Here is a 26,174-nt window from a genome sequence, read left to right as displayed (position 1 = left end):
CCTAAGGTGTCAGCCAAAGATCACATTAAGTTAAGAGAGCACGGAGATTTACTCATGGAGATTCAAGGCGCCAAAGAAGATGGCTACTCAACTGGTCTAGTATACCTAGATACTCCATCCGGGATTAGACAAATCATGGACAAACTTCCATTTGGGCTGCAGGACAGGTGGGTGTCTGTTGCCTCAGAGTACAAAGAAGACCACAATGGTCGATTTCCTCTCTTTTGAGTATTTCACTAGGTTTGTGTGCAAGGAGGCGAAGAAGCGAAACGACCCTAGCCTCATGGGTCCAGGAAGCAGTACAATTTACACCAAGCCAGATAAATCCCCTTTGAATAATTTCAACATTAATAAACCCGTCCCAGTGCTTAAGACTGAAGTCTCTACAACTAACCACGACCCTCGCAAGAATTGTCCATTGCATAACAAACCCCACCCCCTCAGAAAATGCAGAACATTTAGGGAAAAACCCCTTGAAGAGAGGATGGCCCTTCTCAAAGAGAAAATAATATGTTTTAAATGCTGTTCCTCGACCTCTCACTTTGCTAGAGAGTGTACGATCACTGTGAAGTGTCTGGAATGTAATAGCATTAATCACGATGGGACCATGCATCCCGGCCCGTTAACGCAAACCGACAACTGTTGTCAGCTCGAGCTGTACAGAAGTTTGCGGTCAAGCTCAGTCAAGCCGTTCTTGTTCAAAGATCTGCCTCACTAAGGTGTACCCTATGGGAGCCAAAGACAAGGCCATCAAAGCCTATGTAATTCTGGACGATCAGAGCAATCGCTCACTAGTCAGTCCAGAGTTCTTTAACTTGTTCAACATTGAGAGTGAGCAGTTCCCATACTACCTTAGAACTTTCTCAGGCAACATGGAAACTTGTGGAAAGAAGGCAGAAGGCTTCCAGCTCGAGTCCCTGGATGGTAAAGTCGTCATCCGTCTCCCCCCACCCTTAGAGTGCAATGAGATTTTGACGAACCGCACTGAGATCCCGACGCCAAGTGCAGTGCTACACCAGCCACATCTCCACCACATCGCCAAGCACATCCCAGAACTGGATCCAAAAGCAGAAATACTCTTGCTATTAGGAAGAGATGTTCTTCAGGTGCACAAGGTTAGGCAGCAGGTCAATGGACCACACGACGCCCCCTTTGCGCAACGCCTGGATCTGGGCTGGGTGGTGGTAGGAGAGGTGTGCCTTAGCAACATACACAAACTGACAGTTAGCACACTCAAGACCAATGTGCTAGAGAGTGGCCGCCATTCAATTTTTCAACCCTGCACAAGTTTCATGTGTACCAGGGAAGCACGACAAGGCTTTAACAAATGTAAAGTAACCAACAAGACGCTGGGTCAGTCAGTCTTCGTTCAAACCGAGCATGATAATAAACTTGCTCCATCAGTTCAAGACGTCAATTTCTTAAGAATAATGGACGCCAAGGTCTTCAGAGATGAAGCAAATAATTGGGTCGCCCCACTACCTTTCAGAGAACCACGCCAGTGCTTGCCAAACAACAAAGAGCAGGCAGTCAAGCGGTTCACGCCCTTGCAAAAAACCCTGAAAAGGAAACCTGAGATGCAGCAACACACCCGATTGACCCACGAGGTACTGTGCACACTAATGGCAGAGGTCACAGCCATTATAAATGCACAACCACTTCTACCCGCGTCTTCCGACCCAGAAAACCCCTTCATACTCTCACCATCAATGCTCCTTACGCAGAAGGCAGGAGCTCCCCCTCCACCAGGGGACTTCTCTGATAAGGATTTATACTTAAAGCAATGGAGACAGGTCCAGGCTCTGGCAAATCGGTTCTGGTCTTGTTGGAGACAGGAATATCTACCTTTGTTGCAACACAGACAAAAGTGGACAGAACCCTGCAGGAATCTTCAAGTTGGAGATTTAGTCCTGCTCAGGGAAAAGCAAATCGCCCGCAACTGCTGGCCAATGGCCAGAATCACTGCTACATTCCCTAGTAGGGATGCACATGTCAGGAAGGTTGAGTTGAAAACTACCGACCAAGGTGATGTGAAAATATACCAAAGGCCAGTTACAGAAGTCATTCTATTTCTACCTAAGGACTGATTTAGAGACTGAAGTTTTGTATTATGTTCATTGTGACCTTATGAAGGTCAAGCGGGGAGCGTGTTGCTTTTATGGCAGTTATTTAGTTTATAATATTTTTGCCTTAGTAATTTGTTTGTTAGCATTTCAGTTAAAGTTAGGATTGTTTAAAGTATCACTCGTTGTCTGTGATATATCGCGGCATGCGATGACATCACATCCAGTTTCGCCGCGTCCTGTGGGTAAATACCGGTTTGGAGAAACGGGAAGGAGGGGGCTCACATGTGCGAGTCCAGCACAAGAAAAGTTGTCTTCTACGCATTAGAAACATAGTGAGGCACGCCGTAAGTTCATGAGATAGTCGATATGTTGAATTAAAATGTTAACGCCGATTCCGTTAAAAGTAACAACGGTTGATAAGGTTTATGTTTTCATTAGTTAAAGAGTTGCGGATAGTTTGTGTTGAAGTGTATTTAAAGCAGTCAATGGCGTAGGTAGATTCTGACTGTATGCTGCACTTTAATGTAATGTAGTAGTAGTTTTACTTTTGCAAGTATTTACAATGTAAATGTAATATCAAGAAGGAAAGAAATGCTGTACAAATCTTGTATTGTTTTATCAACAGTTTTCACCATACGTTAATGTGGAAGAGTGAACAGTAAACGGTTAATTTTACTGTGATCCTGTCTTCATTGACAATGGTTTACCTTGGTGTTTAGTTCAGCGTTATCTTACACGCCGAGCAAGAACACTACAGGGGGAGTTAATGTGTGAGTGGGGAAGAGGGTGGGTTTGAATCTAGGTGGTAATAGGAGAGATAAGGGCTGAAGAAGGAATTTGATAGGAGAGGAGGGTGGACCATAGGAGAAAGGGAAGGAAGAGAGGCACCAGAGGATGTTCAGTAACATGCCAACTACTCTCTTTCAGTCTATATTGCTCTTTTGGTTTCTTAACTTCCTGCCCATTCACAGCATCACAGATCTCCTCTTTCCGACTCTCCTTACCCCAACCTTATCTTTAAACTTTCATCTGTACTTTTCCCCAATTCTAATGAAGGGCAAATGTAAATTGTTAACCACTTCCCTCCAAAGATGCTGCCCTGAACATTTTCAGCTTAATTTTACATTTCCAAGAACTGGTACATTTTTTTATTGAAAAGAATTGAATTGGTTTTGTTCAATATTATTTGGAAATGAATATTATACAAGTTTGTCTCTGAAGCTCCCATGTTATCATACAACAAAAAGTTAAACTATTTTTAAATTATAATATGAAACCAACCACCACAGATTCTCAGGGAATTCTTTTGTGAAGGGACTTTAGTAATTGTAACATAATGGAACTCTTGTTTGAGCCCCTCTGGTTCCATACACAGTCACATTTATTATTTTTTTCTAACAGATGTGGACCGATTATTCAATGCAAAACTCAAAAGCATTGTTCACCTGCATAAATTGTTGCATCCATCTTCCCAACTTTCACAGGAGACCCTATGGAATGCATTTCAGCAGCTACCTCATCCCATATTGGTTCCAATTTCTTGCAGTGGCCGCACCAAGGTGCATAGAACTGAAATAAAAACAAAGCAAAGGTTAGTAGCCAATTCCACTCAGTTATTTAATTCACCTTGGACTTCTTGGGAAATTGCAGAAGTCCTTGTGGAGATATCCATTTAAGATGGCCAGCTTTAAGTTCCTTGGTATACACACCACTGAGGTTCACTTGGTCTGTGCATACTGGCTATGGTGAAAAAAGCACAACAGCGTCTCTTTCACCTCAGACGGTTGAAGAAGTTCGGCATGAGTCCCCAGATCCTATGGACTTTCCACAGGGGCACAACCGAGAGTATCCCGACTGTTGTATCACTGCCTGGTGTGGGAACTGTATTTCCCTCAATCGCAGGACTCTGCAGAGAATGGTGCTGACAATCAGTGCATCTGTGGATGTGAACTTCCTACTATTCAGAACATTTACAGGGACAGGTGCATAAAAAGGCCCACAGGATCATTGGGGATCTGAATCACCCCAACCACAAACTGTTCCAGCTGCTACCAACTGGGAAATGGTACCGCAGCATTAAAGCCAGGACGAACAAGCTCTGGGACTGCTTCTTCCACCAGGCCATCAGACCGATTAATTCATACTGACACAATTGTATTTCTAAGCTATATTGACTGTTCTGTTGTATATCTCACTGTACATACTACTTATTCTAAATTACTATGATTTGCACATTGCACATTCAGACGGAGACCTAACGTAAAGATTTTTACTCCTCATGTACGTGAAGGTTGTAAGAAATAAAAGTCAATTCAATTCATTTCATCATTAATCACAGGTGAAGGCCCTGAAGACTGTAAGGTGTCTAATATTTAAAAAAAGCAGCAAGGACAAGCCAGAGAACTATAGGTCAGTCTACCTGATATTAATAGTGGGGAAGTTACTGGAGGAAATTCTGAGGGAGAGGATCTACAGGACAGACAGAGTCTGAGTTCAAGGAGTCAGCATGGCTTTGTGTATGAGAAGTTGTGCTTAACAAATACTTTAGCTTTTTGAAGAAATTACCAAAAATGCCAGTACATGTTGTCTCTTCGGACATTAGCAAGGCCTTCAATGAGGTCCTGCATGGTAGGCTGGTCTGGAAGGTTCAGTCCATGGAATCCAGGAAGAGCTAGTTCGGTGGTTAGTCAGGTGGGAGAGTTCCTCCAGCATTTTGTGCCTTTTCCCTCTCTCACCTTATTGCCTTGCCTGCCTATTGCCTCCCTCTGGTGCTCCTCCCCCTTTTCTTGCTTCCATGGCCTTCTCTCCTCTCCGACTGGATTACCTCTTCTCCACCCCTGCATCTCTTTTACCAAACAACTTCCCAGCTTTTCACTGCACCCTTCCCCCTCCCGGTTTCACCTATGACCTTGTGTTTCTCTCTCCCCTTTCCCCACCTTTTAACACTACTCCTCCTCTTTTTTTCCTCCAGTCCTGCTGAAGGGTCTCAGCTTGAAACGCCAATTGTACTCTTTTCCATAGATGCTGCCTGGACTGCTGAGTTGCCCCAGCACTTTGTGTGCCTTGATAGTCATTGAAGCAGGTTATCCTGTTCTTCTAGGGCACTGGTATGATTGAAGCAGGTGGGTACCTCAGACTACCGGAGTGACAGGTTGAAGATGGTCATAAACACTGCAACTGCTCAATTAGCACAGGTCTTCAGATTTTGGCCAGGTAGGCCAACTGGGCCAAAAGCCTTCTGTGGATTCACTCTCGTTGAGGATTACCTCATTTCGGCCTCAGAGACGAGGATCACAGAGTAGTTAACAGTAGTTAACACTTCTGCCACACAGCTCCATAGACTGAGGCTTGATTCCAACTTTAAGTGCTGACTTCGTGGAGCCTGTGTGCTTTGATTGTGACCACGTGGGTTTCCCCCAGGTACTGCAGTTTATGGCTACTGTAAATTGTCCGTGGAGTAGGGAAGATAGCAGAAGTATTGCAGTGAGTTTGAGAGCTGATAGGGATGAGATAAGCACGTGATAGATAGGTGATTGATAACCAGTGTGAATACTCTATGTAATGCTGGTACAAACCATTATACTTTCTGAATGAAAGCCCTTCTATGTCCTAGAAAACTGCTAGAAAACTATGAAGGGAATGTAATGAGGCACTTTAAAGAAAAATCACATTAATAGACAAAATTCATCATCATCAATGACCCTCACCATCCAGGCCGTGCTCTCTTCTTGTTGCTACTATCAAAAGGAGGTACAGAATCAGGTTTATTAGCACTGGCATGAGAACTTAGCAGCAGCAGTTCAATGCATTACATAATTTGGAAGAAAATAGTAATAAATAAGTAAATCAATTACAGTATACATATATTGAATAGATAAAAAATCATCCAAAAGACAGAAATAATATATATTAAAAAAGTGAGGTAGTGTTCACAGGTTCAATGTCCATTTAGGAATCAGGTGGCAGAGGGGAAGAAGCTGTTCCTGAATCGCTGAGTTTGTGCCTTCAGGCTTCTGTACCTCCTAGCTGATGGTAACAGTGAGAAAAGGTCATGCCTTGAATGCTGGAGGTCCTTAATAATGGACGCTGTCTTTCTGAGACACCGCTCCGTGAAGATGTCCTGGGTACTTTATAAGCTAGTAACTAAGATGGAGCCGACTAAATTTACAACACACTGCAGCTTCTTTCGGTCCTGTGCAGTAGACCCCCCCACCCCCCCCCCCCCCATACCAGACAGTGATGCAGCCTGTCAGAATGCTCTCCATGGTACATCTACAGAAGTTTTTGAGTGTACCTGTTGACATTCCAAATCTCTTCAAACTCCTCAGCAAGGACCTGGACCCACTGCAATTTGCCTGTTGCCACAAAAGTCTAAAGGCATTAAAGATTACTCTTTTATTCTAGTCATGACCAACTTCTCAAAGCATTTCATCACTGTAGATGTGAGTACTACCAGACAATAGTCATTAAGGCAGCTCACATTATTCTTCTTAGGCACTGGTATAATTGTTGCCATTTTGAAATAAGAGGGAACTTCCACCCGTAGAAGTGGTTGAAAATGTCCTTGAGTACTCCTGCCAGTTGGTTGGCACAGGTTTTCAGAGTCTTACCAGGTACTCCATCAGGACCTTCCGCCTTGAGAGGGTTCACTCTCTTTAAAGACAACCTAAGAACAGCCTCTGAGACAGAGATCACAAGAACATCAGGTGCAGCAGGGATTTTCACAGCTGTAGTTATATTCTCCCTTTCAAAGTGGGCATAGAAGGCACAGGAGCCTTTAGGTCCCACACCACCAGGTTCAGGAATAATATTTTTATCCATCAGGCTCCTGAACCAGCATGGATAACTTCACTCACCTCGACTCTGAACTGATTCCACAACCAACTGTATGGACTCACTTTCAAAAGACTCTTGAACCTACATTCGCAGTTATTATTTATTTATTAATTATTTGTTTATTTTTGTATTTGCCCAGTTTGTATTCTTTTGCACGTTGGTTACTTGTCAGTCTTTGTGTAGTTTTCTATTGATTCTATTAAATATCTTTATTCTACTGTGAATGCCTATAAGAAAATGAATCTCAGTACCATATGATTTTGAGAATTTAAAATATAGTGCCAATAATCAGGGGTGCAAAGCCATTTTGAGGATCCAACAAATCAGGTTGAGAAAGGAGAAACCAATGGATATAGCACATGTTAATTTACGGTATGGTGCCACACAAAAGCTGTCTCTTTAGAGTAAGGATCATGGAATTGGTAGCAAAGTGTTACAATGGATAGCTGGTTGTTTAATTGACAGAAAGGAGAGTTGCTATGAACTTGTGCCGATCAACTGCTTCTGGTCTGATCTGTACTTAGCATTCATTTATTTGAAATTTATTTCAAAGACTTTATTGAGTATAATACATTGAAACAAAGCTTAGTAGGAAGGGAAGCTACAAGAAAGAAGCAAAAAGATACAAGCAAGCCAGCTAGGGAAAAGGACAAATTTACAGTATTAAGCACTAAAATGCTTCAGGGCAAAGAAAAACTACATAGTGCGGGCCAGAGGCTGGAAAACAGAATCTGACAGGTAGATGGATTAAAGTTTTCACTTTGGTAAATAAGTTTAAAGATCAATAAATTGTGGACAGGTTACGTTGGTGCCGAAAACTTGTCAGCTCACCCTTGGGTATGTTGGTAATTAATGCAAATCACACATGTCACTGTATGTTTTGACATATCCTTGATTTCCGCTTTAAATAATTTGTTTGCAACTATTTCTAGTTAAAGTTAAAGATAAAGTTCATTGTCTGTGATGTATCGTGGCATGTGATGATGTCACCCCCCGGTTTCGCCGCGTCTTGCGGGTAAGTTGCAGTTTGGAGTAGGTGGAAAGGTGGGGCCATGATCGTGAAGAGCTCTGTGTCTACCCACAGAGAAACGTTATAGAAGCAATGCCTTTTCACTGTACATTAATGTGAAAGAGTGAACAGTAAACGGTTAATCTTACTGCGACTCTGTCTTCATTGACTCCGATTTAACTTGGTGCTTAGTCAAGAGTTTCAACACACTGCATGAGAACACTACAAGCATTCTTACTGCAGAGGGCCAGAAAGGCACTGGAATAGGATTAAACATTTGCAATGATTAAACTCCTTTTGTCTCTCTTTCAAGATATCCCAAAATGCTGTTTAAGAAGTGATGTACTGAGCTGTTACATTACATAGAGCAGCTGACTTACCCTGGTAATTTTGATTAAGGGATAAATATTGGCTAGAACAGCTGGGACAGGTCACATTCTCTTCCCAGAGACAGAGATTACAAGTATGTGTTTTCTATATATCCAGCAGACCTCAGAATAGTCAGTACTGCTTTGATTTTTGTTTTAAGTTTCTGGAGAGGAACTTAAAGTTCACAGTCTCCAGGGCACTACAAATTCAGTTACAGCAAGTAGTCGAGGGCATCTCTTGATCCTTTAGCCAAGGATAAATCTACACAATCTGGATGGGATGCAACAGTGACTCATTAGTTTGTTTATTGATCAAGCTATCCTACAGGGAGGAATTGCAAAGAATGGGTATTCATTTTCAGGATTTCAGGGCAATTAGGAGGTGATATCATAAAGTTGCAATGATAAAAAATAATTCTTACAGTCTAGTCTTAAGCTAGGGAGCCATATACTCAAGATGATGAGGTCATATTTCTACCCTGAAGGTGATCAGAAATGAGAATTTGTCACAACAGAGAACTGCAGATGTTCAGTCATTGTAAGAATGTCAGGAAAAAGTACTAGGAAACTATCATGGGAAAACAGTACAGGTGTCAGCCACAAACTGACTGAATGGTGTGTCAAACTGTTTTTCTCTGCAATTTGACAACAATTTGATAACTTAAAGTGACATTGTCAACAATCATTTGGTCAAATCAGAGTTGCCAAAGCATAATTCAGAATGTAGAAAGTTGCAATATGCTATGGAAGTTGTGGCAAGACAAGGGTTAAGGTAATGACCAGTCAAAGACAGTTTACAGATGGTGTGCAGTCAGCCCAGGCAAGAAAGAACTTTTAAGAAAAGTCTTTGAAGAGCACAGCTTCCCTTTCCATAGCAGGGGACCAGAGCCATTTGGCACACCAAGACAAAATATGGATGTAATCAAAGGATGCAAGCTACTCACCAGCTAGGGGATAATTAATAACTTCAAAGTATCATTAGTTATTAGCTTGTAACTTCTTTTGACTTTTAAGACAAGTATTGCAAATGACGATTGATCTTGCAAATAAAGAATCTGAACATATACAGTTCACCAAATGGTCAATATCTGTAACTGATAGTTCATTCTGTATGAAAATGGAATTTCTCTGTTCAGACTGCAGAATAGCATGGTGACAGAGCCCATGTTGTTCTCCTTGTATACAAGTAAGTAAAGTCTGATTGAGGAATGAGTGTGAATCTTCAGAGTCCAGTTAATCAGCACCGACACCACCATTCAGAGAAAAACTAAACTGCTCCTTGCGAGAAAGTTAACAAGCATTTGTGCCAATTTTGTGATGCATTTCAAACTACCTCCATTTATCTACTAATTAAACCATTACATTAGAATACTTTTCAACTATTCATTTCATTGTGGCTTCCAACAGTCAGGCCATTTTATTCTGGCCCTGATAATAGCAAATGATAGTTTGATTTAAAAACAAAGAATACAAGCATAAATCCAGATACACATGTCAGAATCAAAAATAACAAGCACTTAGATATTAAGAATTGATCAGGGGAAAGCCCGCATGGGTTTGTTAAAGGAAATTGGCTTTAAACAACTTGTCAATATTTGGTAAATTGGATAGACTGGTGCAGCTGGGATTGATTTCCTTGCAAAAGAGTACATTGAAAGTGGATATAAAACCACATACTGCATTTACATAATATGTATTAAATCCATGCATTTATGACCACATTGGATCTAGGCAGAGTAGAGAAAAACTGATCCCGACAAGAGGCAGAAGAGTTAGAACCAGAAAATGAAATTAACTGACTAATAAAAACAAATGGGATGAGGATTTTTGTTTAACAAGAGTATGAGTAATTAGATTCTTAAGCATATTACCAGAGGAGTGGTGTCCAAAAGGGAACCAAGTAAGTACTTGAAAGGAAACAAATTGCAGAACTATGGAGCAGTTGTGCTATGGGGTAAGGGGCAGAGAAGGTAGGAAGTGGTTAGAAATGCGACTAATTGGCTTTCTTCCAAATGGATCAATGTACTTGCTTCACATGCTGAATGGTCTCCTGTGTTGTAAACTTTGATATAATAAAACCCAATACTACAAACTAATTAAAATAACCCAAAAAGTACACAAGTTCATTTATCTAATGAAAAGGCACGCTGCTATGTTCCAAAACAAGGTCTTAAACAACAATTCTCTCACTAGCATAGAGCCAGCATAAGTAATTAGATTTATTTATCACATGTACATCAGAATATAGAGTGAAATGTGTTGAAGGCAGCCCTCAAGTGTCACCATGTTTCAGGCGCCAACATAGCATGCCCACAACTTACTAACACTACTCCATATGTCTTTGGAATGTGGGTGGAAATCGGAGCGCTCTGTGCGGGGTATAAATTGACTGGAGAGTGGGAAACCTTTCTCTATAACAGAGATACGTGAAACCACTGAGCACAGATTGAAGTACTACAGAGGATTTGAGGAATTCTTCTCCATCAAGAGGGAAGTTGCAACTTAGAACACACTGGCTAAGAAAACAGTGGAAGCAAAGGCTCTCAGAACACTTAAAATGTACCTGGATGAGCACTTGAATTGTCAAGGGACAAAAGACTACAGAGCAATTGATAACATAAGGGATTGTTTGGATGGATAGTTAATAGCTAGCATGGGTGTGATGGGTCAAAGGGCCTGTTTTTGTATTGCATGTACACTCATAATTTGTCAGTACTCAGGTCTCTCTTCCGAAACAACAAACATCAGTTTGTAGCAGGGATGTGAATATCCTAGCTTCATATTGGTGCAATAATAAGCAAAGACCAATTTGTTTATTGATGATCCCATGATGAAGCACTTAGTTAATGGCCCTTTCCAGGGAGTACAGCAAGTAGCTTTGCCCTTCTAGCTCAATAATCTTGTCTACATAAAATAGCAAATAGTACACAGCATCAATGTGAGTATGGAGGTGTCACCTGCATAAACAAGTGAACATTAACTGAAAAACAAGCTGTTCTTAATCTCTAAAGATCACTGTCAAGCGCAGTGTTATTTTTGGTGGTTGAGACAGTCAATTAGCTGTAGTGGAAAATTAACTGACAGCATAACATGGTTCACAATTAATTTTATAATTTAAAATTAGAAATAAGTTCATACTTACATCTACCAACCAAGTGTCATCTTCTCTATTTTCTTTAAACCTGCAATAAATCACCATGGTGTCACCAATGCAGAATTTCAAGACAGATTGTATTCAAGCCAAAACTTTTTGTAATTAAAAATGTTCCTGTCTTTGATATTAACTATGAATGTTAAATAACTTATAATTGATTACCTTCAGAGTAAATTCACATTTATTTCTGAAATACACAATTTTTTTTTAAATAGGCAAGCTGCACATAGCAAGACTTGTACTTGGTCCCACAGTAACTGGGCCAAATTGTGTTTTAACTGGCAGTTCCATTAAGGACCACCAGAGGCATCCTGTGTGTGTGACAGCTTGTCACTGACACACACGCATGCACACACCATCCCGCTTCCTACTCTACTGAGTCTCGCACTAGCATATTTGCATTCTGAACTGAGGGATCAGCTGCACTTTGCAGCTGACCTTTTTGTGTTCAATCAGCCACAGGCAGAGTAAATAATACAAACTCATTCGTTGAATTCATTGATCTTGATTAGAAAGAGCTGACCTTAATTTAGGAAAATGTATGTTATTTTATTTTATAATTGTGTGATTTATTCAGCCTTTAAAGCTTAACTGTTTGGATAGTTTCAAGTCTTAGACCTCTCTCCATGCATTTCCATGTGTCTAGCCAGAGTCCACATTTTCTGAGAATCTTGCAGCTGGATAAGAACTCTTACTGCTTACAATGGGGATTCAATCCTTCCAGATGAGGGAATAAAGGAGGAGCCATGCTGCCTAGTTAAAGCAAAACACAAAACTTAACTGTACTGTGTTGATGCTTGTTTGGAAAAAAATTAATATTCACTTTAATGTTAGCAAGATTTCAAAACTTGAAATGCCTCTTAGTGTTCCAGCCATGGCTACAAACACAGCTTCAAAAAAACCTTTTTTGGAGATTTTAGGAGCAAGGTAACAGTGCTTCATTTTTAAAACTTGCAGTAATTTCTACGCCAAGCACTGAACTGTTGCCGCAAAATAACAAATTCCACAACATTTGTCAATGAGAAAACACCTGATTCTGATTCACCATGAGCCTCAAGAGTCATTCAGACCTGCCACTAGACCAGCACGGAGGGCCAAGTAGACACTGCAGGTGACCTTTTGGAGCAGCCTCCATTCCCATTTATTTTAAATTACAAAAATACATCAAGTATGTTATTTTAATTCTACAGGTTCCTGGTCCTCTTGGAAAATTGTGTGAAACAACCCAGACAGAACCATTACGGCAGAGGCAGCAGCAATTCTGCAACAATACTGGCTGCTTCGTCCAGCTGGTCCAATTTTCCTGCCTTCAAACAATTTTCCCATTTTCAAACCATTTTCCTTTCAGCACCTACTTAATTCCCCACTGATAGCCATGACTCACTCTCTTTTCAGACAATGGGCTCTAAATCATAACTGCAATTTTGCTGCCTCTCTTCACTTTACATCTTTTGTTCTAAGGCAAAACACACAAAATGCTGGAGGAATTTAGCAGGTCCAGGCAGCATCTATGCAAATGAATAAACAGTCAACGTTTCAGGCTGTGACCCTTCATCAGGACTGGAAAACAGAGATGAGAAGTCGGAGCAAGAAGATGGGGGGGGGGGGGGGAAGGAGGGGATGAACAAGTACAAGGTAGTAAGTGATAGGTGAAACCATGAGAGGGGGAAGGGTGAAGTAAAAAGCTGGGAAGTTGATTGGTGAAAGAGATAAAGGGCTGTAGGTGGGAGGGAATCTAACAGGAGAGGGAAGACCATGGAAGAGAGGAAGGGGGAGAAGCACCAGAGGGAAGTGATGGGCAGACAAGCAGATAAGGTGAGAGTTGGTAACGGGAATGGTGAGGGCGAGGGGCAACTACCAGGAGCTCAAGAGCCAAGAAGTAATGTTACGGCTATATAGGACCCTGGTCAGACCCCACTTGGAAGTGCTGTGCTCAGTTCTGGTCACCTCACTATAGGAAGGATGTGGAAACTATAGAAAGGGTGCAGAGGAGATTTACAAGGATGTTGCCTGGATTGGGGAGCATGCCTTATCAGAATAGGTTGAGTGAACTCGGCCTTTTCTCCTTGGAGCGACATAGGATGAGAGATAATCTGATAGAGGTGTGTAAGACAATGAGAGGTATTGATTGTGTGGCTTTTTTCCAGGGCTGGAATAGCTAACACGAGAGGACACTGTTTTAAGGTGCCTGGAACGAGGTGCAGAGTAGATGTCATGGATAAGTATTTTTTTTTACACAGAGTGGTGAGTGTATGGAATGGGTGCAGGTGACAGGTGATGGAGGTGGATACAACAGGGTCTTTTAAGAGGATCCTGGATAGGTACATGGAGCTTAGAAAAATGGAGGGCTCTGGGTAACCGGAGGTAATTTCTAAAGTAAGTACATGTTCGGCACAGCATTGTGGGCCGAAGGGCCTGTATTGTACTGTAGGTTTTCTATGGTTCTAAATCAATGTTCACGTTATCAGGTTGGAGGCTACCCAGATGGAATATAAGGTGTTGCTCCTCCAACCTAAGTGTGGCCTTATTGCAGCAGTAGAGGAGCCAATGGACTAATATGTCAGAATGGAAATGGGAAGTGGAATTAAAATGGGCGGCCTCTGGGAGATCCCGCTTTTTCTGGTAGACGGAGTGTAGGTGCTTCGCAAAACAGCCTCCCAATCTATGTTGGGTCTCACCAATATACAGGCGGCTACACCAGGAGCACCAAATACAGTAGATAGATGACTCCAAACGATCCAGAGGAGAAATGTTGCTGACATGTGGGAGTGGGAATGGACTGACATGTGAGAGTGGGAATGGGAAGTGGAAGTGAAATGAGTGACTATCGGGAGATCCCACTTTTTCTGCTGGGCCTCCGTAGGTGGTCGGTGAAGCAGCCTCCCAATCTTTTGTTCTAAATTTTCTATCAACAGTTCCTGGTACTTGAATCAACAGCTAATATAGCCAACTTTGTATTTACCCTGTCTAAATGAGCCATGATCTTGTACATTTCAGTCATAACAAGTTCACTTACTTTTAAACCCAATTTTTTTATCTGTAATATTTAATTTTGTTGTTTTCTTCTCAAATCTAAACACAAAAGACTTGCAAGAATTATTTTCATGATGAGGAATTCCAACCACAAAATCCATCTGGATTTGTTTTAGGTGGAACAGAAAGGGCTGAGTAGCGTTAATCACAAACAATAGAGAAAATCTACATATGCAGGAAATCCAAGGGGGCACACACAAAATGCTGGAGGAACTCAGTAGGTCAGGCAGCTTCTATGGAAAAGAGTAAACAGTCGACATGTCTGGCCGAGACCCTTCATCAGGACTGGAGAAAAAAAGATGAGAAATCTGAGTACAGTCGGCCCTCCTTATCCACGAGGGATTGGTTCTGGGACTCTTTGCGGATACTCAAGTCTTTTATTCAACCTGTCTCCATGCGGTGGACCTTAGGACCCAGCGGAACCCCAGACCTTATTTAACCTGTCTCAGTGCGGTGGACATTAGGACCCGGCGGTAGATATCTGAATCAGCAGTGTTTCTGCTCACGAAAATAATCACAATCATGATGAAAATAAAGTGGAAATAATAAAGCGATTGGAAAGATGTGAAACGCCATCGGTCATTGGAAAAGTGTTAGGCTACAGTCAGTCAATGATCGGAACAATTTTAAAGGATAAAGTGAGAAAGGCTCTGCCCCAATGAAAGCTACAATTATTACTAAGTAACGCACTGGTTTAATTATTGGGTTCTGGGGTTTTGGGTTTTTGATCCTCCACATCAACCTGACACAGTGGAGAGCACACTCTGGAGTGATCTGTCACTTCCATTCCTGAGCCCGGCGCTAAAACATACGTTCTCAAGCACTTTATATGCATAGAAAGGTAAAATATATCCTATATACTAAGACAAACATTTGACTGACACTAAATAATAGCGGATGTACTTGTTCCAACTTATTTAGTAACAGAACTTATGATTTTTTTCGATCCCGATCCACGATAACCCACACCCATCCTCCCATATACTTTAAATCATCTCTAGATTACTTATAATACCTAATACAATGTAAATGCTACGTAAAATATTCATTATACTGCATTGTTTAGGGAATAATGACAAGAAAAAAAGTCTGTACATGCTCAAACAACAAGTGCTGGGAGAGCACCTCCGGGTTTTCGCGCTTCGTGGTTGGTTGAATTCGCGCATGCGGAATTCACGGATAAGGAGGGCCGACTGTACAAAGGTGAGGGAGGGGAGGAAGAAATACAAGGTATTATGTGATAGGTGAAATCGGGAGGGGTAAGGGGTGAAGTAAAGAGCTGGGAAGTCGATTGGTGAAAGAGATAAAGGGCTGGAGGAAAGGGAATCTGACAGGAGAGGACAGAAGGCCATGGAAGAAAGAGAAGGGAGAGGAGTACCAGATGATGGTCAGGTAGGGAGAGAAGGTGAGAAGGAATTGGGTGTGGTGGGGGAGGTGGGTGCCAATTACTGAAAGTTTGAGAAATCAATGTTAATGCCATCAAGTTGGAGGCTACCAAAATGGACCATAAAGAGTTGCTCCTCCAACCTAGGTATGGCCTCATCGCGGCAGTAGAGGAGGCCATGGACTGACATGTCAGAATGGAAATGGGAAGTGGAAGTAAAATGGGTGGCCTCTGGGAGATCCCACTTTTTCTGGCAGGCAGGGTGTAGGTGCTTGGCAAAATGGCCTCCCAATCTACGTTCAGTCTCACCAATATACAGAGGCCACACCAGGAGCAACAAATACAGTAGACGACCCCAAAAGTCTTGGAGATGGAAGTGTCGCCTCACCTGGAAGGACTGTTTAGGGGCCCTGAATGGTAGTGAGGGAGGAGGTGGAGGGGCAGGTTGTTCCACTTGCAATGATAAGTGCCAGGAGGGCTATCAGTGGGGAGGGACGAAAGGACAAGGATGTCGCATGGGGAGAGATCCTTGCGGAAAGCAGAAAGTGAGGGAGGAGGGAAAGATGTATTTGGTGGTGGGTTCCCGTTGGAGATGGCAGAAGTGATGGAGAATTATGTGCTGGATGCAGTAGCTGGTGGGGTGGTAGGTGAGGAACCCTATCCCTGGTGGGCTGGCAGGAGGATGGGGTGAGGAGAGACGTGCGCAAAATGGAAGAGACGCAGTTGAAGGCAGCATTGATGGTGGAGGAAGGGAAACCCCTTTCTTTGAAGGGGGACATCTCCTTAGTTCTGGAATGAAAAGCATTATCCTGACAGCAGATGTGGCGGAGATGGGGGAATTGAGAAAATGACCCTGTACCTCCTTCACTACCATTCAGGGCCCCAAACAGTCCTTCAAGATGAGGCAACACTTCACCTCTGAATCTGTTGGGGTCATCTACTGTATCTGGTACTCCCAGAGTGGCCTCCTGTATATTGGTGAGACTCGAGATAGATTAGGAGGCTGCTTTACCAAGTACTTATGCTCTGTCCGCCTGAAAAAGCAGGATCTTCCAGAAGCCACCCATTTTAATTCCACTTCCCATTCCAATTCTGACATGTCAGTCCACAGTTTCCTCTACTGCTGCAATGAGGCCTTATATTCCATTTGGGTAGTCTCCAATCTGATGGCATGAATATTGATTTCTCAAACTTCTGGTATTGGACTACCCCCCACCTTCACTATTCGTATTTCCCTCTCTCACCTTATCAACTTATTTGACCATCACCACCTGCTGGTGCTCCTACCCCTCTCTTTCTTCCATGGCTTTCTGTCCTCTCCTATCAGATTCCCTCTCCTCCAGTCCTGTACCTCTTTCATCAATCAACTTCCCAGCCCTCTCCCAATCTCACCTATCACCTACTACTACTTCTTCCACCCCCCCTCCTCCTTATTTTGACATCTCATCTTTTTTCTCCAGTCCTGATGAAGGATCTCAGCCCAAAATGTTGACTGTTTACTCTTTTCCATAGATGGTCCCCAGCTTGCTGAGTTTCTCCAGTATTTTGTGTGTCTTGGTTGAGTAGCATTAATGCAAACTATGAACTGACTCAATAGCAAAGCACACCTACAGCATACAAACTAAATGGAGGTCCAAGAGTCTGCAGATGCTGAAATCTAAAGCAATGGGTCAGGCAGCAGTGGAAAGAAATGGACAGTCAACATTTCAGACCAAAACCTTTCATCCCGATTGAAAGATAAAGGAGGATATCTGATGACGAGGAGGGGGTGAAGAATGCTCCATGAACCCATGAACACTAAGTCACCATTATTGCATTACTTATTTTTATATCTATTACTATGACTTAGATGAAGATCAGTCCTCCTTTTATGAGTAATTAATAGAGAAAACCAGGTATCTGCAAAGAGCTCACAAACTTTTTCTTGCAGCTCTACTTTAAGCATGATAGATATAGATGCCAAGGAATTAATGTGTAATGTTTTAATGGTTTATATATAATCAAGCTGAATCATGGACTTCCATAGCAGGTACCTGAAAGCCCTGGAACCAAAGAGCCTTATGAAAGATTTTGCAGATCAGTTGGAAGGGCAGATGCACTAACATCAGTGTCCTGGAGGAGGCCAACATGAACAGTCTCTCCACCATGATAAAGCAAGACCAACTCCAATGGAAAGGTCATGTCATTTTAACTCACACCTCCCCAAACAGATCCTTTATTCCCAATTAAAGGATGGTCAGCGAGCCCCTTGTGGGCAAACAAACCTCTTCAAATATCAGAATCAGCTTGAAGCGATTCAACATTACACTAAAAAACTGGAAGAGATTGCACTCAGTAGATACACCTGGAGGAAATGTGCTCAAGAGGGAACTGCGCTGCACTGTGCTGTGAGGATTACATTCCTGGACTTCTCTAGTGCCTCTAACACCATCCAGCCCAGGATCTTAAGGCACAAACTAACGGAGATGGGAGTAGACTCACACATGGTGGCTTGGATAAGACTACTTGACAGACAGACCTCAGTATGTGTGGTTGGGAGACTGTAGGTCTGACACGGTGGTCAGCAGCACAGGAGCGCCGCAGGGGACCGTGCTCTCTCCGGTCCTGTTCACCCTGTACACATCAGACTTCCAATATAACTCGGAGTCCTGCCATGTGCAGAAGTTCGCTGATGACACGGCCATAGTGGGGTGTGTCAGGAATGGTCAGGAGGAAGAGTATAGGAAACTGATACAGGACTTTGTGATATGGTGCAACTCACACTACCTGCGTCTCAATATCACCAAGACCAAGGAGATGGTGGTGGACTTTAGGAGACCTCGGCCTCATATGGAGCCAGTGATCATTAATGGAGAATGTGTGGTGCAGGTTAAGACATACAAGTATCTGGGAGTGCAGTTAGACGAGAAGCTAGACTGGACTGCCAACACAGATGCCCTGTGCAGGAAAGCACAGAGTCGACTGTACTTCCTCAGAAGGCTGGCGTCATTCAATGTTTGTAGTGAGATGCTGAAGATGTTCTATCGGTCAGTTGTGGAGAGCGCCCTCTTCTTTGTGGTGGCGTGCTGGGGAGGCAGCATTAAGAAGAGGGACGCCTCACATCTTAATAAGCTGGTAAGGAAGGCGGGCTCTGTCGTGGGCACAGAACTGGAGAGTATGACATCGGTGGCAGAGCGGAGGGCGCTGAGTAGGCTACGGTCAATCGTGGAAAACCCTGAACATCCTCTGCACAGCACCATCCAGAGACAGAGAAGCAGCTTCAGCGGCAGGTTGCTGTCAATGCAATGCTCCTCAGACAGGATGAAGAGATCATTACCCCCTAACGCCATTCGGCTCTACCAGGGGCAAGACATGTTAAAGTGCCGGGGTTAGGACTGAGCTTAAGTTACCACTCAATGCACTTTAGTAACTATTTAAGAACTTTTTAAAAGCTATTTATTAAAGCTTTTTGGGAGGGTGATTTTAGATGCATATCATATCTATATTGAGTTAAATACTTATGTAATTAGTTTTGCTACAATAAGTGTATGGGACACTGGAAAAATGTTGAATTTCCCCTGGGGATGAATAAAGTATCTATCTATCTAAGAACAACCTCCACTGTGAGGTAGAGAACAGCAACTGCAAGACAAGACTGAAGAACCATCAACCACAGCCACCACTTACTCATGTCTACACTGCTCCAGAACATGTGGATCCTGGATCAGTGTCTACAGCCACCTAAGGACCTACCAACAGAGAACCCCTCAGGAGAACATCATACTTGACTGGAGTGATCACACTACTACTATATATAACCACATTGAGCTGAAATCATTTTTTCATATAAACAAATATTATGTTTAAAGAAAGCAGTAAGATAGTTTAAAAAAGGAAGCTAAAACTTTTAAGAGTAACACGCATATTATTGGAGGAACTCAGCAGGTCAGGCAGCATCTATGGAGATGAATAAAAAGACAACATTCAGGCTGAGACCATTCTTTATTCCTTGCCATAGATGGTGACTGACCTGCTGGACTCCTCCAGTATTTTGTGTGTTACGCAGGATTTCCAACATCTGCAAAATCTTTTGTGTGGCTAAAACCTTTTGTTTCAGAAGATTTTAGAAAACAAACATTGGCAAATGTGGTACCCGCTCATCACTTTATTTGTGTTTAAAAAAGTCAGAAACCCAAACATTAAAAGCAGCAAAAATTATACTTAAAAAAAGGATTTTAACAGCCTTTATCATCCTCTCTCAGCTTGCACCTCCTTAATCATTTGGTTTCTCTTGGTCTTCACTCTACAGAAAATGTTTCCTTTGGATTTTTCCTAGCCATCACCTGTCCGTACAATTTACTTCTAACTCTTCCTAGTTCTGAAAGAAGGTCACTGACACAAAATACTAACTCCATTTTTATCTTGTCTGATGCTGTCTGACCTATTTCACCAGTTTTGTTTTACTTTCTGAAGAACACTTCCTGTTTTGCGTCATTGTTTCATTTAAAAATTATATGTTAGTATGCAACTTCCATTCAAGAATGGACATGAAAACAAACACCTCGCAGCAAATTTATAAATAACATAGGTTAAATCTCATATTAGGTTATCCATTATCTGAAATAAATACTTGTAACACATGGGATACGAAGGACCAATGAGAAGTCTGAATCTCACATAGCAAGCCCTTACTCGCTAAACCCTTTGCTTTCATGATTATAATGCATTCAGGATATCCTAAATCAACACTGATACTTTTTTCCTTAGTTCAGCGTCTGAACTAATAATCGTACTGCTGGTTATTTACACTGGAGAACCTAACAATGATGAACAAATTCTTTCTTTTATTGTATACTTAGCTCTATTCTTTTAAAAATGTTTTGATCATGGACGCTGATTAGGGGATTGGAGGTGGAGAGTGTCAGTGGTTTAAAATTCCTTGGCACAATAATATTAGAGGATCTGTCCCGGGACTAGCACACATCTGTTATCACAAACAAGACAAGGCTTCTATTGATGAACAGTGGAGAATATCCTACACAAGTGAGATCACAAGAGAGTCTGGAGATGCTAGAGATCTGGAACAACACACACAAAACACTGGAGTAACTCGGCAGGTCAGGCAGCATCATTGGAGGGGAGTGAACCATTGACATTTCAGGCTGAGACCCTTCATCAAGGCCAGAGAATGAAGGGAGCAGAAGCCAGAATAAAAAGGGAAGATGGGGACAATGCACAAGAAGGCAGGTAGTAGAGGTTGGCGTGAGAAAAGGTTGATATGAGAAACTGAAAGGTACTGGCAGATAAATCCAGGTTTGTGGGAGAAGAGGTTGATGTGAGAAACTAAGGGATGATAGGTGGAAGAGGCAAAAGGTTTGAAAATCTGATAGAAGATGGCAGTAGACTTAGTCCACTACAACAGCCAGGATCTCCCAGTGGCCAGTCACTTTATTTCTACTTCCTATTCCCACACTGACATGCCTGTCCACAGCCTCCTCTACTGCCACATTGAGGCCAGGCAAACGTTGGAGGAGCAACACCTCATATTGTGTCTTGGTAGTTTCCAGCCCGATGACATCAACATAATTTTCCCAACTTCTGGTAACCGCTCCCTTTAGTTCCAAACTCCCAACCACCATTTCCCATGTCCCTCTGGCCCCCTTAACCCTCATATTTCCCCTCCCCCACCCTCACAACCTGCCTATCTCTTTCACCTTCCTCCCTCTGGTCTCTCATCTCTCCTTTATTCCATTCTACTGTTCTCTCCTTGTAGACTCTTTCTTCTTCAGCTTTTTGCCTCTTACACCTACCAGCTTCTCAAATGGACCCACAACATTTCCTCATTGGTCATGAAGGCACAGCAGCTTCTATATTTTCTGAGGAGATTCAGGCATGCAAGGCTCCCCACCCACATCCTAACAACTTTCTACAGGAGACCACTGAGAGTGTCCTGTCAGGTTGCATCCTTGTGTGGTATGAGAGCTGCAAGGCATCAGACTGCTAGGCCCTCCAGAGGACAAAAGAACTGCCAAGAGATCACCGGTGTCTCTCTGCAACCACCCCCGCCATTTGTGACATACACTGGAAGCATTCTAGGTGAAGGGCCCGAAGTATTGTTGAGGATCCCTACCATCCACCCACTACTGTCAGGAAGGAGGTACAAGACTACAGCTGCCAAACTGGGTAACAGCTTCTTCTCACAGGCTGTGAGAGTAATGAATACACTACCACCATGAAGGTTGTGTCATTAGGACCACGAGCTGTTTACTATATTGTTTACCTGTGCTGTGCACTACATGCATTTTGAATTATATTTTATTAACTTATTCATGGTAATATTTTGTTTTATGTTCTGTGTCTAATACATGTTTTGTTCCACCATCATCTAGAGGACCATTGCTTTGTTTGGGTGTATGTAGGTAGTCAGATGACACTAACTTGAACTTAACTCTTCCCTCCTCAGCTGGATTCACCTAACAACTGCCAGTTTGTGCTGCCCCCCCCCCCACTTTTTAAAAAAGATTCTGGCTTCTGTTCTCTTCCTTTCTGCCCACAATGGAGGGTCTCAGCCTGAAACATTGACTGTTCACTTCCCTTCATAGATGCTGCCTGAACTGTCGAGTTCCTCCAGCGTTTTGCATTAGTTGATCAGGACAGAATGGAGATGGATGATAAGCAATATAAAAGGGATGTGTAAAAAGCCAAAATTGGTGACAGATGAACTGAGAGGGGGTGAAGGATGATGTGCAGATGGATCCATTCTCCCAAAGATGTTGCCAGAATTGGTTGCTCTAGATTGCAGCATCTGCTCTCGTGTCTAATATTTGAAGTACATATTGTCCAACAAAATAACTTTTAAAATGTTCCTCAACATGGGCATGTATTCTTTAATGACAATACCAGGTTTCTGCTTTAATAACGTGAAACAGATCACTTATTTCCAGTAAAGACACAACATGAACTTCTGTGATGCGAACACAATATATAGCAACCATGCTTAAACTATTAATACAAGGGTCATACCAACTACAAGACTAAACAGTTGGAACTTAGCACATTCAAATAGCATCTTTATTTTACGGGAAGATATTTCAAATAAAACATGCATACACTGCCTAAAATCATTAGCAAAATCAATAGCATAATCACCAACATACAGTGTACCAAAGACTACCTGTAGCTTGTAAAATTTGTTTTAGATATAATAGCCAAACATTTAAAATACCATTCTTGTATATAAATATGAATTACAGAAACATATCTATGCATTAATATGCTAATTGTTGCCTGTATTCCTAATAAACAGGCATAAACAATTAAATGACCATTACATTCATTATAGAATGCTGACTTGACTACATCAGTTCTACAGAATTTGGTCCTACAAACTCAAATAGGTTAACTTTTTCAAATAACATATATTTAGGTTGACATGAAAGTAACTTAGATACCATTTAAGATAAAAGGAATGAGCTCAAAGTTGATTACTTTAGAGTCATCTGCCTTGACCTAAGTGATAGGAATTTTTAGCTCCCTAAGGAATATTATTTGCAGAATGTTTTCCAACGTTAAGGCCTCGTTATGAATTACATTTAGCTTTAGGAAAAATACCCATAATGCTTCTTTAACACTTTACAGCATCATTTTATTCATTTGACTGTTGGCCAATCCTGCACTCCTCCCAACCCCCTTCCAAAAGAAATAACGTGCCTGGAATTAATTGACATTCAATAAAATGCACAGATTGCACTTTTGACAAATGCATATGGGGATGACTGATTTGCAACTTGTCATCTAGGAATTTACACAGTTTTATACCCGAATCGACAGAGCAGTGACAGTTAACGTTACTGACAACTTACGAGTCATCCAAATCTATAGCAAAGGAAGACACCGCAGCGGTCCGGAAGACTGTAACTGCAACAGAAAAGAAATGAAAATAAACTGTAATCAAAGGCACTGAGTAAACCGATGAATTGCTTTGTTTGTGCCCTTTTCTCCCTTTGATGCCTGGTGGCACTTCATGATGCAGGAAGCACAGAACAGTCGTTAGCGCTCACTCACCTCCACACATCAGCAGGACAAATCGCGCTGCCACTGCCATCTTGCCGGTGGGACTGAGCCTTGGTCTACCGCGCAGGCGCACTCACACCACTGCTCCTCGCTGTCATAGAGACGCGGCCTATTACGGAGGCTTAAACATCCAGTAGATGGTTAATTTTTTAAAAAATAAATTCTAAAACCTATCATACTTTAAAATATATACATATATATTTAAACACTCACGTTTTAGCGTGCTAGAAATTGTCTGCTTTAAAATATTTCGACTGAAAGAGTCAAGAAACTTGGAGCTGCTTCTTAAATATGTGGAAACTTTGCCTTTGAAGATTGTTTAATATAATTTCCAGTACACACGTGTAAAGGAGAACGAAATAATTGTCATTCCGGCTCCGAAGCAGCACAAAAATAACAATAAGGTAAAGAACACAATAATAATAAAAAAGCAAAATAAATACAAATAAACAAGGTAGCTTATATACACAGATTGATTGTCCGTAAAGTGATGCTAGGCACTGGTGTGTCTGTCCTTAAGGTGAAAAACAGGAAATTATAAAGTAGTGGTGGTTGGGGATGGGTTAATCAATCTTACTGCTTTGGGAAAGTAATAGAGGTCCTGGCATGGATGCTACAAAGCTTCCTCTCTGATGGATTGGGACAAACAGTCCATGAGCTGCATGGGTGGGATCCTCATGATGATACTGGCTCTTCTGTAGCACCTTTCTGTATATATGTCCTTGTTGGCGGGTGGGCTTGTGCCAATGATGCATTGCACATTTTTGACTCAAGCTTCCAATCTGGACATTGGAAGTTTGAAGAGGAGAGGACTTAATCAGGTCCATTGCCTGAGGATAAAAGGCAGCTGCAGCAGTGTAATAGATCTTTGACAGTGACCAATCAACATCTGGGATTGATTGGTCAGAGTAAGTTAAAGGAAGGCAGGGTTAAGTGCAGCGGCTGTCATCTTAGTGATCGTGAGGCTTTAGCTCTTAGAGCCTTCCTCAAAGAGAGGCTTCAGATAAAGCAAAGGAAAGAAAAGCTCAATTTTTTTTTCATTCTCTTTATATCTGCTCAGCTAGGGACAGTAGTGATGACAGGCAAGATATTGAAATGTTCTCCCTGCAGGGTGTGGGAAGGCAAGGAGACCTCCAGTGTCCCTGATGACTACAAACCACATAATGGAGTTGGAGCTAGAACTGAGTGAACTCTGGATCATTCAGATCAGTTCTGGATTATTCACAATCATCCCTCAGAAACTGATTGGAATGTTGAGCCTACTGGGCCTGAATGCAACTGGATACCAGACTTCCTGACTGGGAGACCTCAGTCAGTCCGGATCAGAGGCAGCATCTCCAACACCATCACACTTAGCATGGGGGCCCTCAGGGCTGTGTGCTCAGTCCACTGCTGTTCACTCTGCTGACCCACGACTGTGCTGCAACACACAGCTCGAACCCCATCATCAAGTTCGCCAATGACATGACCGTGGTGGGTCTCATCAGCAAGAGCAACGAGTCAGCTTACAGAGAGGAGGTGCAGCGGCTAACGGACTGGTGCAGAGCCAACAACCTGTCCCTGAATGTGAACAAAACAAAAGAGATGGTTGTTGACTTCAGGAGGGCACGGAGTGACCACTCTCCACTGAACATCGATGGCTCCTCGGTAGAGGTCATTAAGAGCACCGAATTTCTTGGTGTTTACCTGGCTGAGAATCTCACCCGGTCCCTCAACACCAGCTCCATAGCAAAGAAAGCCCAGCAGCGTCTCTACTTTCTGCGAAGGCTGAGTAGAGTCTATCTCCCACCCGCCATCCTCATCACATTCTACAGGGGCTGTACTGAGAGCATCCTGAGTGGCTGTGTCACTGACTAGTTCAGAAATTGTACCATCTCGGATTGCAAGACGCTGCAGTGGATAGTGAGGTCAGCTGCGAAGATCATCGAAGTCTCTCTTCCTGCCATTACAGACATTTACACTACATGCTGCATCGCAAAGCAAACAGCATTATGAAGAACCCCATGCACCCCTCATACTCTTCTTCCTGCCATCTAGGAAAAGGTACCGAAGCATTCGGGCTCTCGCGACCAGACTATGTAACAGTTTCTTCCCCCAAGCTGTCAGACTCCTCAATACCCAGAGACTGGACTGACATCAAGAGTGTAGTTCTTTTCTGTGTTGTTTTTATGTAGTTCAGTGTAGTTTTTGTACTGTTTCATGTAGCACCATGGTCCTGAAAAAAGTTGTCTGGTTTTTACTGTGTACTGTACCAGCAGTTATGGTCGAAATG

General features: G+C 42.4%; 1 protein-coding gene across 1 annotated transcript in view; it reads right to left on the bottom strand.

Annotated features, from left to right (window-relative positions):
- LOC132395265 (protein disulfide-isomerase TMX3-like) overlaps positions 1-23,973 on the bottom strand; it is a 132,449-nt gene extending 108,476 nt beyond the window's left edge. The window contains exons 1-4 of the mRNA XM_059971602.1: positions 23,894-23,973; positions 23,692-23,746; positions 11,422-11,461; positions 3,512-3,635 (exon numbers count right to left, since the gene is read on the bottom strand). Coding sequence (XP_059827585.1) covers positions 3,512-3,635; positions 11,422-11,461; positions 23,692-23,746; positions 23,894-23,933 — 259 coding nt within the window. The 5' untranslated portion in view covers positions 23,934-23,973. The remainder of the gene's footprint in view (positions 1-3,511; positions 3,636-11,421; positions 11,462-23,691; positions 23,747-23,893) is intronic.
- Between the last annotated feature and the right edge of the window lie 2,201 nt (positions 23,974-26,174).

This window comes from Hypanus sabinus, chromosome 1, assembly GCF_030144855.1.
Source record: "Hypanus sabinus isolate sHypSab1 chromosome 1, sHypSab1.hap1, whole genome shotgun sequence".
Classification (NCBI taxonomy): domain Eukaryota; kingdom Metazoa; phylum Chordata; class Chondrichthyes; order Myliobatiformes; family Dasyatidae; genus Hypanus; species Hypanus sabinus.
Note: the sequence above shows the minus strand (reverse complement) of the source record. Positions and strands in the feature narration are given on the sequence as shown.